This window comes from Acipenser ruthenus, chromosome 8, assembly GCF_902713425.1.
Source record: "Acipenser ruthenus chromosome 8, fAciRut3.2 maternal haplotype, whole genome shotgun sequence".
In the NCBI taxonomy this organism is placed as follows: domain Eukaryota; kingdom Metazoa; phylum Chordata; class Actinopteri; order Acipenseriformes; family Acipenseridae; genus Acipenser; species Acipenser ruthenus.
This window is the reverse complement of record NC_081196.1, coordinates 36,155,324-36,170,909: the sequence shown is the minus strand read 5'-3', so window position 1 is coordinate 36,170,909 and position 15,586 is coordinate 36,155,324. Positions and strand designations below refer to the sequence as shown.

At 37.4% G+C, this 15,586-nt stretch overlaps 1 protein-coding gene across 10 annotated transcripts in view; it reads left to right on the top strand.

The window, feature by feature from the left end:
* The window catches only part of LOC117407249 (dystrophin-like), an 809,654-nt gene that overhangs the window by 260,592 nt on the left and 533,476 nt on the right, over positions 1–15,586 (top strand). For all 10 annotated transcript variants that reach the window (XM_059028873.1, XM_059028880.1, XM_059028876.1 and 7 more), the window contains exon 8: positions 15,149–15,330. In XM_059028873.1, the coding sequence (XP_058884856.1) occupies positions 15,149–15,330 (182 nt within the window). The remainder of the gene's footprint in view (positions 1–15,148; positions 15,331–15,586) is intronic.

Here is a 15,586-nt window from a genome sequence, read left to right as displayed (position 1 = left end):
CATGCTTCTTTCTTCTTATTATTTATTTCTTAGCAGACGCCCTTATCCAGGGCGACTTACAATTGTTACAAGATATCACATTATTTTTACATACAATTGCATTATTTTTTACACATTATTTCTACATACAATTACCCATTTATACAGTTGGGTTTTTACTGGGCCAATCTAGGTAAAGTACCTTGCTCAAGGGTACAGCAGCAGTGTCCGCCAGCTGGGATTGAACCCACGACCCTCTGGTCAAGCGTCCAGAGCTCTAACCACTACTCCACATTGCTGCCCCACTCAGAAACCAAAGCTCTCTCTTTGGCTTCTGAGTTGATAGAATACCCCTGAAACAGTGGCTATTATGAGATTCGAGGGGCATTTAAATCATTGTGTTTTGTCTTAAAAAACTAAAAAAAGATATTTATTAGTGATATCAAATGATCCAAAACTGCTCAGTGCTTCATTCTTTGCCTACAAATGCAGTTCCAACCAACAAAAAAATATAACACCAAAGGCAACGCAAATGATTAAAATACATAGGATAACAGTCCAGTAAAACAGTGAGAGGTTTTGATGACTTCAGAAATATATTGTAAATAAACTAGCTTACGCATGGTCTTTAGGAAGCAAAATGAAAACTATGGCAGAAGAAGAAGTGTGACTGGATAGCGTTGGGAATGAAGCGTTGACCAGAATGCGCTCACATGCATTTATTTACAAAAAACAACAAGCAAACAAAACCAGCATCGCACCGGACCTTCACCATCACAATTGTAAACTAACACCTATGATCACCCTTTATACACCATAGGTAAAGGACAAGTCCGGTTGCAGGTCTTATTAAAGCGGGTTGGGTCGGGTTGTGGGTTTGGGTCGGGTCTTGGTCAGAAGCTGGTCGTAAAAATGCAGACCCGTGCAGAACTCTGCCATGAACTGAAGTAACTGTTCATTTTTTTCATATCTTTGTTTGGTGGAATCTTGCTCACCTTTTCCCTAACACAGTGTTACTGTGTAATCAATAACCACTAGCCTGACAAGTATTAGTCTGTGGGTAATTTATCATGACCTGACAAGTGCCAGAATCCATCCCCACATCTGTATCATGTAAGCAGACAAATAGCTGTAATATGAAATATTTATGTCTCTGGGTTTGGAAGAATAGTAATACATTAATATGGCCTATAGGGTGACATGAGACTTGTTTGTATCACAGTCTCAATAAAATAACAACTAATTTCTGCTTCTGTCATAAAATCCAGGAATATGTTTCTACGTCTATCATAAACAGAGAAGGTAATTGTATTTAAACATGCCATTTACTACAATGGTGTTTGGATGAAAAAAGGAATACATTTGGGAGTGTTATAAGTGCTAAATCAGAGGCACATTTTCTGAAGAATAACATTTAGTGGCATGAAAGAGCAGTTCAGTTACTGTTAGTAGTTCCTTGCTGGTTTGCTAGTCTTACAATTGTTTTAATTCTTTCTGTCCATTCTCAATGTTGAGTCAGTGGGTATGCATTTCAGCTCTTTTTAGCACTAAGAGGATATATCTTGGAACCAGTCCTGAGCTGGAAAAGTAGCCATGCTAGCATGGGGTAAATTCATCAGAAAAACTATTTAGCATTGGTTTAACTTTGGAGGTCTGTAATTCCAAAAACACAATTTCTCTCACCGTTTCGTCTCTCTCTGGGTCTCTCCTCTCTCTCCTTGACCATCTCAGATTAACCTGTTTTAAGTGCTGGGCAATCAAGCAATTACCCAATTAGGACCAATTGCTAAATACTCTAGACAACAGTCTGTTCCCCATGGCCTTATTTCCCAGTTTGTTTGCTGGCCAGTTAGTTTATGTTGTCTTCACATTTTATTATTTTACTTTCCTTTGAAAGCTTTAGCACAACCTTTACCTGGATGGAGTGTGTACTCCTTATAGCCACGGCCTCACAGCTGACCAAGATTGCTGTGGAACGTACACTCCATCACAATATGTTCTTTATTTACATCAATGTAGTTGTGTATTTGTTACCTCTCTAGTAATGTATAGTGCATTATTAATGTTTAACAAGTAAACGTGAAATGAAGTGATTCAGATTCTATCCTGTAGCAATATCCAGGCTGCTGGGAGAAGCCCTGGTTCTAAACGCTAACACTTTCACATCAAGGTACTGCTTGGGTCAGGTCAAAAGCTTATCAACCACTATACAGTTAACTGTCTTGTGTGAAGGCTAGAGAATAGTTCAATATGGTGACATTTAGAAATAACCAAAAAGGCCCTATATAAAGGCAATGTTGTTATTGTTTTGATTTGAAGGTGTAAAACAGACATGCAATAAAGACATTGCAGTACTTAAAAACAATGTATGGCAATGTTTTAACAGTGTGTTGACAAAGTGGTAGTAAAACAAAAGTTAAATAAATCAGCTTAGATTGAAAGGTAAAACAGTTTATACGTGTGACTAAAGCACACAGCAGTTGCACAGCAGCAAAATGTGCACTATCTCTGACATAACAGTGGTGTCCTGCAAGGGATTCAACCACTTTAGTGAAAGGTTCCAATTTCTATAAGCTTGTGGAATTGATAGCATTAGAGATAAAAGCCCACTGTTTACCCATGTCCTGCTTTATCTGTTTGTCTCAACCTCTGTCTTTATTGCAGCTTGAAGGTAGTTGGGTCTCCATGTGTGAACAGCAAAGGCATTATTTTCAAAAACTGCCAATTGCTTGATTAGCTTGGTGATTATGACAATATACTGGGACAAGACAGTTGCATTGACATATGGTATACTGTAACATACAGCACATGGTCGAAGATGGAAATACTTGTTCCATCAGAAGGGATACAGCAGATGTGCATTGTAACCCACATAATGGTAAACACTCCACTGGCAGGCTAAAGGGCCATTGATCTGTGAGGGAGAAGTATTCCATTTTAGTTCCTGCTCTAGAATGAAATGCCACTTGTTTTGATAACTTTTTCATTTTTGTCATGTTTTCTGATTGCTTTTGAAGCCTATTTATATGGGCTTTCAGCTTTTACATTGCTGTACTAGCAGTCAACTTGACACTTTACAACTGCAAAATATGTAGACATAACAAAAGAAACAATTAAAACGCTTTGACAAATGTGTTGACTTGAGGTATTTCTCAATTCTACTATATTGTTTGTATTCGATTGATCACCAGCACAAACCGTAAGAGACTCAAGTCAAGATGCTTAAAAAAACCCCAAAACATTATTCAAGATTCCAAACGGATTCCTGTCACAGATGGTTGGGTGGGTGACATCACCAGACCAGGACATACCCAGGCTCAGTACTGTGGAGTGAGACGCAAATTCGCTCTTTCTTTATTAAATAAATAAAACAAACACAATAAACCAACAAATATCGTGCTTGTCTAAATCCAGCACGATTAGCAGTTGTTGTTGTAAGTTCCTTCTTCTCCGCTCTCTTTCATTCTTTCTCCTCTTTTTCCTACCTCCCAAAGCGCTCAGGTGCTTCTCTTGTTATACCCGTGGCTGTCCTGAAATTGGCAAACAATTAACCAATTTGAAGACTGCCACATTCTGCACGTGTTTTGGCAGGGAAGGTAATTGTCTGCTTCCCTGCCAACCCAAAACCACATTAATAATAATACAAAATACATTTAAATAATACAATTAATAATACAAAAATACAAATAAACATAGGGGCGGGCATACCTCGTCACAATTACAAAAAGATTAATTTGACATTTGGAATTCGTGCCAGTGAGAGACATATGAACATTAGCTTGAATGAAACCTTTCAGATTGTATGAGAAGAAAACAATTAGTACAGGCGGGGGTGCTCTGATGTATACCGTTTTATCGTACAAGATTGACTGTGTATAGCATCCATGCCATGTGTTAAATCTTTTTCTTAATGATATGCTGTAGCAAGCTGTTCATTTCACAAATGGAGCCATTCTTCTCCCCAGAAGGAATTCCAGATTGTGCAAGCATTTAGCACATTTATCGTTATGAACTTTCATAGTTACTGACGGGGAAGAACATTTCTGCCACAATTCAAGGCAGTACCCAACACGGTTTTAAAAGGATTTGGAGAATTGCTAGCTCCTGCTAGCTGTCCTTTCAAAAGCAGATTAATATACTTGTCTTTCATTTTCACCCACTGAACAGGTCTGAAGTCAAGCTATTGCTGCTATATTGGCTTAGAATGAAAGGATGTTATATGGCAAAAACAAAATAAACACTACTGTTTTTTAATGTGTTTTCCTTGTACTGTGAAAATTACATTGTGTAGTAAGCTGTCATGATATATTATTGTTCCATATTCTGCAAATGAATTTCTTTTAATAGCAGTTGTTAATGGGAATATATGAATATTGTACTGCCACATAATTAATATGGGTAACAGACAGAATAGAAATTTGCCAGCTAAGTTCACAAAATAGTTTTATCAGCTGATCAATTCTAAATAATTGTACATGTATAAGGTACACAGCCATAGATGAGGCATTATTAACATTGCTCCAGTGGACCAGTTAATAGTTAACCACATGGTGAAAATGAATGCCTCCATGTTTTTGAGGCTTACTTCTTGAAATGAAAATAAATGCATAAACTAAATGTGTAATCAATATAAAACAGTTGTATCCTATACAATATAAATGATATGTGATGGACTGCATTGCTTCTCCAATATACAACATGTCCTCTTTTTCAGCAAGTCCTGCTCCCGTTTATGAGATTGTGGAAGTTTAGTTATTTAATGAAATGTGGATTTTTTTTACTTGTATTGAAGGTTAACCAGGATACTGGAGTAACTGTCACAGCTGTTCTTCAGAAGACTGACATAGGATCGTTAGTGTCCACAGAGTAGACTAGGCTTTGGCTTTCTGAACGCTTCCAACATCATAGTGCCTCTTAGCACTGACAGTATTATCACAAAACTTATTTTTCTTCTTTTGGCTCTTGCTTGTACAGTATTTTATCCTTTAATTTGGAATATGCAGCAAAGACAACACTAAAAATGAAAAGCTGCTGCTGCTTCCCGGTACCTCATCACTCCATGGGGTCCATTCAATTAATCTAAAACAGTGACGCATATTGAAAAAAAAAACCAGAATATTTTGATCCAACACTGTTTTAGGTCAATTGAATAGAACCCTGTGTGTTGCAGTTTAAACTGACTCCAGTGGTCTTGGTGCAATCAGTCTGACCATGTGACCTACAACAAAGTTACTAGGATGCAGCAGTTCGTCTCTCGTGTTGTATTTGAAATATTTGCATATTCTGAAAACAAGGGGAAAAGATCATCAGCAATAAAAACGGCATTAGTGATAATGTTAATAAAGCTAATGAGTAAAAAATTGAGTTTAAAGCATTGAGTAGCAAGTACTGTTTCATATGGAAAAGGGCCCCTATATGAGCTACTGTACCAGCACCATTCCTAAAATATCTTTGGAGTTTCATTTGGAGGTTTCCCATCCAGCCACTGACCAGGCCCATGTGAACTTAGTTTCTGCAGGCTTGTGATGAAAGCCAGAATCTGGTGCCAAATGATTCTAAAGTGATTGTTTTGTCACATTCATGCCCTTCTTTAATTCTCTAGTACAATAAGGGGAGGCAAACAGGAGGGCAAATACAATTGAATAAATTCCTATAGTGTATTGTTTGTGTACTGGCTTACAGATTTTCACATACCCAGACAACAGTTAATCAAGAATAATCAGTCACACAGACTCAGGTATTCAAAGATGAACTAATCAGAGTATATATTTACTCCTTTGGTTTATTAACGCTTAAATGGATTGAGTGATCACAGATCTAATTTGAATCCTAGCTTATAGACAGTCCAGGCCGTCTGGTGTCTTTGCAAACTAACAGCATTAATAATATATAAAGCAATATGGCTACAACACGTACCTACAGGCAGTCTAAGGCACCCATTTACACTAATTGCATACAATCTCTAAAGCTAATAATAATCCTATCCTATAGCATCATGCTTCAGTATAGGTGAGATATAAATTCATGATTATGCTTACCCTCCTACAGAGAAGTATATCGTAAAATATAAAACAGAACAAAGAAATGACAGTCGTCCAAACTCAAGGCTGAGTGCAACAGCCTTGTGCTGCAGTGTGGAGTAGTAGTTAGAGCTCTGGACTCTTGATCAGAGGGTCATGGGTTCACTCCCAGGTGGGGGACACTGCTGCTGTACCCTTGAGCAAGGTACTTTACCTAGATTGCTCCAGTAAAAACCCAACTGTATAAATGGGTAATTGTATGTAAAAATAATGTGTAAAAAAAAAGAATAATGTAATTGTATGTAAAAATAATGTGATATCTTGTAACAATTGTAAGTCACCCTGGATAAGGGTGTCTGCTAAGAAATAAATAATAATAACAATAACACAACTAGTCAGCTTCACAGAGAGGTCTTCAAAAGACTGACCAGTAAGTCTGTGTTACCAAACTCCACTGATACCTAATTTTAATTTTGCTCCCATATTTATAGGACTTTTTTCTCTCCTTCGTGCATCAGAAAGCTTAATTAAACCTAAAACATCTGGTTTGTTAGACAACCTTTATCTCTAAAATTAATAATATACTTTCTGGTTCCAAGCTACTTCCAATTTTTCTAAGATAAGGATATATGAGGTCTTCTCTAAAACTATTAATATATATTCTTGTACCATGGAGTTCCTCTCACTTGTTAAAATAAAGATTATAAAACCGAAGGGTCCTTGACTTACAACACCTGTAATGTCAGTGTGTTCAGCCTTGGTTGTTAAAATATATTTTTCTGGTACCATAAGAATCCTGGTACTCCCACAAAAAAAGAGTAGAAAGTGAGAAGCTGTCCTGAGGCCCTATCAAGGTTATTAAATTAGGTCAGTGTTTTATTTATTCATTTAGGCTTACAGATTTCTACAATAATATTTCTGCATAAGCTGTCTCAGCATTCTTGCCCTTAATAAGTTGCTTTTCTTCCAATGGTCTTTTGAACACAGTATCCAGTTTGTGTCCAGGATATCAGAGTACTCCCAGCAGGATTGGAAATCTTCGTCTAGCTCTACTCTCAGTTCCTTGAAAGCCACCCCAGGATCTGGAATCCAGCGCTAAATCAATTGCCTGGTATCTACAGGATATCAGAACCCTTGTAGCAAGTTTTCCATCTTTGCTTTCTAGTTTTCCCAAGTGAGCCCACTTCACTGGATGAGTTACATTACATCCCATACATTCAATTATCCTTACATTGTCTGATTTAACATTCAAATGAGAAAATAATCCTTGTGGATCATTACATTTAAACATTGTTCTGCAATGTTTTACCATATGGGTACATGCAGGACACGGATTTGGTTCTGCTTGTGGCAGCCCGGTTCTACATCTTTGACATCCACATATTAGTCCAGACACATGCCTGTCTATCCCTCTTTTCAGAGAGAGTTTCTAGTAATGGTTCTGGACGGATAACTATTTTTTTCATACATTTTAATTTGATCACAGAGGACTATTGTTATGTATTCCTTCCATCCAATCTGAGTTGGCCAGAAATCACTATTTTTCATATCAGAGGGCTCCAAAGCATTCCCAAGCACCATTTCCATCGTTCAGTGGTAACCCCTAGAGAAATGAAGTTGGTTTGATCGAAGGACCAGTTACTTTGGCTGTATGAGCCTTCCATTCAAAAGGAACCAATACCTTATTCAAGAGAGAAGGGGTTTGAGGGTCACATGACAGTTTCTTCAAAAGGGAAAGCAGTGCCTTAAAGCATAATGAGTAAAATGAATACACATTTACGCTAATTTTTCATTTGTAATCCTAAAAGCAATAGTTCTTTTTGAATAATGTGTTATATCATAACATTGAAGTGTAAATGACAAATGTACTTTACATATTTTGGTATAATCAACATCTTCTCATGTACAGAGCCTAGCACCGTGCTTGGCTTTGTTGAAACATAATGAATCATCCTATGTAAATTTTATAGTATTGTATTTGTTTTTGCTTAAGGGTATAAATCATAATCTAATGCTTAATCAGTTTTAATTGTGAAGTTTCTACACCATAGCTCCCTTCAGAATTGCAGATACAAATTAAAGTTAGAATTAAAAAAAGTGGAAGACTGCATCTCATGACAGCAAATTAGGTTTGAAAAACTTTAAAAATTGATTTTTTTATCAGGTCAATACATTATAGAACAGAGAAAATATGCTTTCTGAAAAAGAAAAACAAATACACACTGTGTGTTTACCCTCACTGTTAAAAATATTGCGATCCTGGACAGTAAAATTGCTTTTTTTATTCCTAATAATTATTATTCTTTATAATGGCAATGATAAAATAACATCCTACAGCTATCAAAGTTGACTGACTGTGAAGAGAGTCTTTTAATGAATGTCATTATAGCTTAGTTTTCCCTTAAAGATGCAAAACGTTTGTGTTCTCTGGTGCTTCTCAACAAGTTTGTACCCATGCTTTTAAGGACTTGAAAAACCATTACAAAAAAAACAACAAAACATGTGTTATTTAGATGCTACTCCTATGCAGTCCTATGAAACGACTGAAATTCATATGAACTTGTAGCCATTGTTTTAAAGCGTTAACGGAAAATACACACCTATACAGTACATTAATGTTATTTTAATAAATGATCTCTATATTTAAAAGTATGGTGTGTATCTGTACATTACCATGCATACCTACAGTACAAGAATTGCTTTCAACCAGGATCTGGGTTAATAAACTTATTCATTTGTTGCATACGCTTTGATATTCAATAAATGTAACTTATTTTATTAAACACAAGAACTCTCCACTGAGATATACTTAAAGGATTAACTGATGTACAGGCTGAGGCCGACATCAGTTATGATGGAACATACAGCTAATTTATTATCTGTATGTTAAATTCGCCTTTGATAAGTTGCAGGTTTTTATTATTTTTTATTATTATTAACCACCCACTCGATTTAATGCGGGTGTCGGGGTCCAATATAAATCCACTATATATCGAGGGACGCGATATAGCGAGTGACCCATGGAAAAACAAATAGGCTAACAAATAAATACTGTACAACCACTCCCTCATTTTATTGGGGGCATCAGGGTCCAGTATAAATCCTCTGCGCAACCTGCTTTTTCTCATTTTTCATATAAAAAGCAGCACCCTGTTTTAATTCGTACAGTGGAGGGTCATTGCTTCTCATCAACTTCAGTCTCCAAATAATTTCATGAGTTTTGCTCTCCTTTCTCAAATGCACATACCCGCTGCATTGATAGAATCCATTCCTAACATAGGAGGCTTGTTGCTAGGGAGCTGATGTCACTGCCCTGTGACTTTTGCTAGTGCATTGCTGCCGCACGTGAACACCTCGTTGGCTAAAATAAAAACCACTTCAGCAAGTAGATATTTAATTTGCTTTGTGTTATTTTGCAAGACATATGTATATGATAACAGTACGATATTAATGCTTTGTTTTTAATTGTTTTGTATATTGTTGTTTGTGATGTGCAATAAACAGTAATTCTAAGTGCCTATGTAATTACAGCTAAGGCATATGCAGTTAGACAGTAAAAATGGGGAGCCAACTCTCAAAAGATACGACCGAATACGAATCTACAAAACTGTCAAGAAAAACTGAAGGAAACTGTTGAATGAAAAACAGACTGGCAGCTACTAACAAGGGTCTATTATTTTGAGCCTTTTAGTTCATAGTGTTTTTATTAACGAATGGAAATATATCCCTGAATAAGATTTCAGTTTGAAACTTACACAATTTACCGCTAGCCCCCTCCCACCACAACGTCAAAATATAGAACTGTTTACTTTACCTTACAAGAAAGGAGAGCTGCATCTTTGCCATAACCCACTATTTTCTTTAATGACGTTTCAACCTGTGTCACCTGATCTGAGAGTAGGTTTGTCAACAGGCTCCAGAATCTCGGGACACTTTAAGGCAGGTCAGGTTTTGTAACTCACCTCTCTAAACTGCAATGTATTCAGTAAAGTGAAAGTGAATTGTGTGAACTGTCGCTAAATTAACTGAATTGTTTTACTTAGTTGTTACCAAAAGCACACACATACCTGCGAGGATCGTTTCCATCAATCAGACCTATACAGCAGCTGATTGGCTTTCTGAATCTCTGACTGGATGGGACTGTGTGAAACAAGAAATATTAAACAAATAGAAACTTTACCTGCTGCCACAAGGTTAAATGAAAGAGTGCAGGTGAGTGCAAAGTTATAATAATGGTGTTGCGCTATTTTGATAGATATTGTTTACTGTATAAAAAAATTAAAGCAATACGATTAATCATTGTTACGAGGCTCTCTGGATAGAATCGCCACCACAATGAAACAATTAAATACATTTACTAAACTGCTGCAGCAATTCACACTCACTGTACATGTCGAATACATTGCAGTTTAGAGAGGTGAGTTAAAAAAAAACCTAACCTGCTGTAACAGGGGAGGTCTGTGCTGACTATCTGGCGTATGCGTGGTTATGCAGGAAGAGGGCAGCAGCCTCGTAAGATCCGCCTGTCAGTCATGGTGATGACACGGAGAGGTGGGGAAGTGGGTGTGTTGGCTTTCCCTCTCTCTGAGTGGCTGAGAGGCGGGCCTTGGGGGATTGCTCAACCCTTAAGAACTGCGCTTGGTTGTGCATTCGGGTGGCCATGACAGGGGAAGCCCAGTGACTCTAGCTGAGGAGGCGAGCATACACAAACACCAGGCAGGAACGCCAGTGGTAGAAGCAAGAAGAATAAAATCAGGCAAGCACGGCTGAGGAAGACAGCCAGCCTTAAACAAACCATTTATTAAAATATATGGTTAGGTACTCGAGGGGACGTGTGTAGTGACAGGGGAACCTTGGCCACCCTAGTGTATAGTGCACAGCGAAGCGTAGGACAGAGACCTAAGCTGACCGGCATAGCGGCAGTGGGAGCACTGCGTAAGCAGCACTTTTGTTTTATAGTTTTATTTCTGTGTTTTATTTTCTATTTTTCTTTGTACCTTCTGTTTTGAATTATTATTTTTAGGCACCTGCGAGTGCTTGGACCGTAACCCTCTTTACCATCCTTGGTATAGGGGAACAGCGGAACCACAGTGCCACCAGCTGGTAAAAATAAAACAGTGCACCTGAGTGGTGTTTTCAACCCCAATCTTCTGTCTCCCATGTCAGTGAATACCCCCACCCTTCCACACCTGCCTTAAAGTGTCCTGAGATTCTGGAGCCTGTTGACAACCCTATCTGAGAGTTATGAGGAAAAACCTACCGTGATGAGTGACCTGAGGATAGAAGAAGTGAAAAGGAGATGAAAAAGTGATCAGAGGAGAAGAGGGGGGTAATAGTAGGGGATGGGAGAGAGCAGTCTCTAGAGAAACTCAGGACTACCAGCAATATGAGTAGGAGGTGAATGTGAGAGTTGAAAAGAAAAATAATTAAGAAGGGGGAAAAAACAGTAGAATGAGTTGAGTTAGAGAGATGAAAATTAAAGTCACCTAAAAAATACAGGAATAGAGGTAGAGGTAGAGGAAAGGAAGAAATCAAGTTCATCAGTGAAATGAGTAGGAGGACCATGGGGATGATAGAGAACTATGAGAAGCAGATGACAGGGAGAGTGCAATTCAATGGCATGACATTTGAAAGCAGTGACTGAGAGGGTAGAGAGAGCAGAGGGAATTGAGAAGTTCCAGGAAGTAAAAAGTAGGAATCCCATTCCCTCACCTCGTCCTGAGGAATGGGGAGAATGAGAAAGAACATAGAGAGAGGAGAGCAGCTGGAGTAACAGTGTTTTCAGGGGAGATCCGTGTTTCTGTTCCAGAGGGCATCAGATAGAAGAGCAGGGAGGAGGCAGAGGCAGGGAGATCAGATTGGAAGGTTTAGAGAGGTGCTGGTGAGAGAATTTGTGTAAACGAGAAGAGCGAAGGACAGGGATAGCAGAAAAAGGAGGATGCTTGCAATGGTGTTGTTATTGTTTGAATGAGAATTGAAAAGAAATAAAACACAACAAACAAAAACAAATAGTTTTCAGTTAAGGTTAGGCTTTTACTACAACTAGGTGATTCATACAGTTGTGCGTATTGATGTTAATAGTTATTTAATTTTTGGTTGGCCTAAAAAACTAACTTAATTTGAAAAGATAAAAAAAAGTATTTAATCTGTAGTATGTTTTTATAACCGGTATGAAGACTGCATGTATTTATTTTAGAATAATACTCTTGTTCCCTGGCTAACTAATTGTAGGTGGCCAATGTTCACAATGATAAAACCTGAACTTGAAATATTTAGTTGGAAAGTCACATCACTTCAGGTTTTACTTCCCATTGCTAATGTGTAGGAGGTAAAGCGTGCAATAATAAATAAGGCAGCCTCCACTTAAATTACATATTATTATTATTTATTTCTTAGCAGACACCCTTATCCACAGCGACTTACAATTGTTACAAGATATCAGATTAGTTTTTACATACAATTACCCAAATACAGTTGGGCTTTTACTGGAGCAATCTAGGTAAAGTACCTTGCTCAAGGGTACAGCAGCACTGTCCCCCACCTGGGATTGAATCCACGACCCTCTGGTCAAGAGTCCAGAGCCCTAACCACTACTCCACACTGCTGCCCTGCATGCATTTAGTACATACTGTACATACATAGCGACATACATACATACACTGTATACATAGATATATACATATACTGTATACATACGTACATATATACATACATACATATAGTAAATGTATTGGTACTGCTGCTTCACAGTTGAGGTGAATAGGCATCTATAGTGTATTTGAGAAGTTGTTTTGGCTCTAGGTTTTCAGCATGCACAATACAATATCAATTATGTTTAATATAATTTATCTTTTTCTATTGCATAAAAAAAATCCATAGTGCTCCAAAAATATATTGTTGATAAATGTCATGAAATGAGGTTATTTGACCTTTGTGAAAAGCAGCCAGTGGATAAACATGACTATTTTATGATCTTTATAAATGTGTACAGGTAGTTTTTCACTTTCAAAAGCAAATTGCCTCTTCAGGCTATATAAAAAAAGCTGGTCTCACTCTCCTGTCTCTGAACAGTTTTCCTGTAGTGAGGGGTCAAATCAGGACAGCAGCTTCCACTTTTTTTTTTTAACCATTTAATCTCCAACCTGGTTTTGACTTGAATGCAAATCCACAACCTAGTAATAGTAGCAGCAACAAAATATCCTCAATCAGCAGTCCTGTATCTACTTCACACCAGGTTTGGTGCAGATGAATGCTCAGTGGCTTTTTTAAGTGTCTCAATTTGCACTGGAAGATGGCAACAAGTTTACACAAATCAAACTTAATTTAAATAGTCAAAGAGCGATTCAGGAAGAAGCCCAATGTATAGTATTTTATAACATTGTTCTTCACTTTTATTAGCTAAGATTTTTTGCACATAAGTTGCCAAGCAACATTATTGGATGCTTGTTCGTTGTGAATGCTATAATATTATTCACTCTGGAGTAATGACAGCAGGGCTGCATTTTAAACTGCGTAATCATCCAGTATTTTAAATTTTAATCTTGGAGTGAATGGCTCTATACCCATGGCTTGTTACTATAGTGAACTTCAGTATTTACAGATGCAGACCAGTTTACTCGCTTTCTAATTGTTCTGTGTCTAGTAATAAATATAACATTTTTTTACACTTGTTCTTTATTGTATCCACTTTTAAAAAGTAATTTTAAATGTCGTGGCCATGTGATTTACTATAAACATGAGTCATGGCCACTGTGATCTCCCTAGCATACAGATTTTTGATTACCAGCAGCGAATGGAAATGCTAATCAGACTGTTAAGACGAGTAGTGTCTTTTAAGGATGTGTCCTTTTTTGTGCTTGTTACTACTCTGAAAACCTATTGCAGTGTTTTGATAGCTTATCACAATAAGAATCTCAGAGTACCAATACTGTTCCATTTTACTGTCTTCTTTGCCTTTGTCTGTTCGATCAGCACTGCTGTCTTGTACTTTGTAGAGGTACAGCTCTTATCCTAAATGTTGACAATGCAGACATGGTTTGTAGAGCTTAAACAAAAATATTCATGAAGTACATTTTTATGCATAAAGTAAAGTTTGATATTGATGAAATCTTGAAGACTGTTATTAAAAAATCAAAAACATTGATATATACTGTGTATATATATATATATATATATATATATATATATATATATATATATATATATATATATATATATGCAAATAACTCATACTATGCCCTACAATTCAGATTAACATCTTATTCACACAAAACGTATATGCTACACATTGCAGTTACCATGTAAGAACAAGAACCATTGGTAGTTATGACCCAATAATAATTACATTGTTATTACATGATTATATATGCTCCATAATCTCAAGTGCTTCTAAATTAATATATTCATGTGTATGTAATACCTATTTATTCATCTACCTATTTATTCATTAATTTAATGAATTGTCAATTGGGAAGGTCGTTTGATGGACCAGATTCATTTTTGGCACAAATGATGGTATTATGAATACATGCTATGACAAAAAGGTGCTCTTAAAAGCCAACAGTCTAATACAATCATAAACTATGACAAGCTCTTCACTTAAAAAAGCATGAACACAATAATCAGGTTCTTGGAAGTACATTAGCTTATCTGACAAAAGTCTTAATATGATGTATTTGCTTGAGAGTGTAATCTGATGAAGTCCATGACATGGTCACTTACTGAGATAGCCATTATGTCCCCAACATATTTACTATTTGTATTTTAAGACCTTTCTTGAGAACATAGAAGGGTATATTTTTATATACCAGTAAACCGGATGGCTATGGCAAACTACCTAATCAAGACTAAGAATTTCAAAAAACAAATACTTCCTTCATAAAGTAGTTATTAGATATCTTAGTTTGCTTGAACGAGGTAATAAGTACCATTTTAAAATTAGTTTCTATCTCATTGGAATGCAAAGAAGCAGCCAGGGGCAATTTGGAGCTGCATACACCTACTCCCAGTCTCTGGAGGAATCCCCTGGCAAAATCACCCTGCTTATTAAGAATGTCTAATTCCTCAGTCTGATTGGCTTATATAGGTTAAATGCTGCCTTCACTCAGAATTAGGATCAATTTACCAAACATTGTTTTTTCTATTGACAGACATTGCAACCACACACCCAGACAAAAAGTCCATCATTATGTACGTCACATCGCTCTTTCAAGTCCTGCCCCAACAAGTAACCATTGAAGCCATCCGAGAAGTGGAGACTCTACCCCGGAACACAAAGGTGACTCAGGAGGAACATTTTCAGATCCAGCATCAACAACGATATTCCCAGCAGGTGAGACCTATAACAGTATAAACAGTAGCATCAAATGGCTATAAAATAAAGGTTTGTTGCTGCTTGTGCAAAAATGGCCAGTCTACAGGGGTCACTGGTGTACGGTGAGCCGAGGAAACCCTGGCCGACCTAGGCCCCCCAACCCCCCCCCCCGGCGGCGCTCGGCCAATTGTGCGGCGCCCCCTGGGAGCTCCCGTCCACGGTCGGCAATGGAAGAGCCTGGACTCGAACTGGCGACCTCCAGGCTATAGACTCT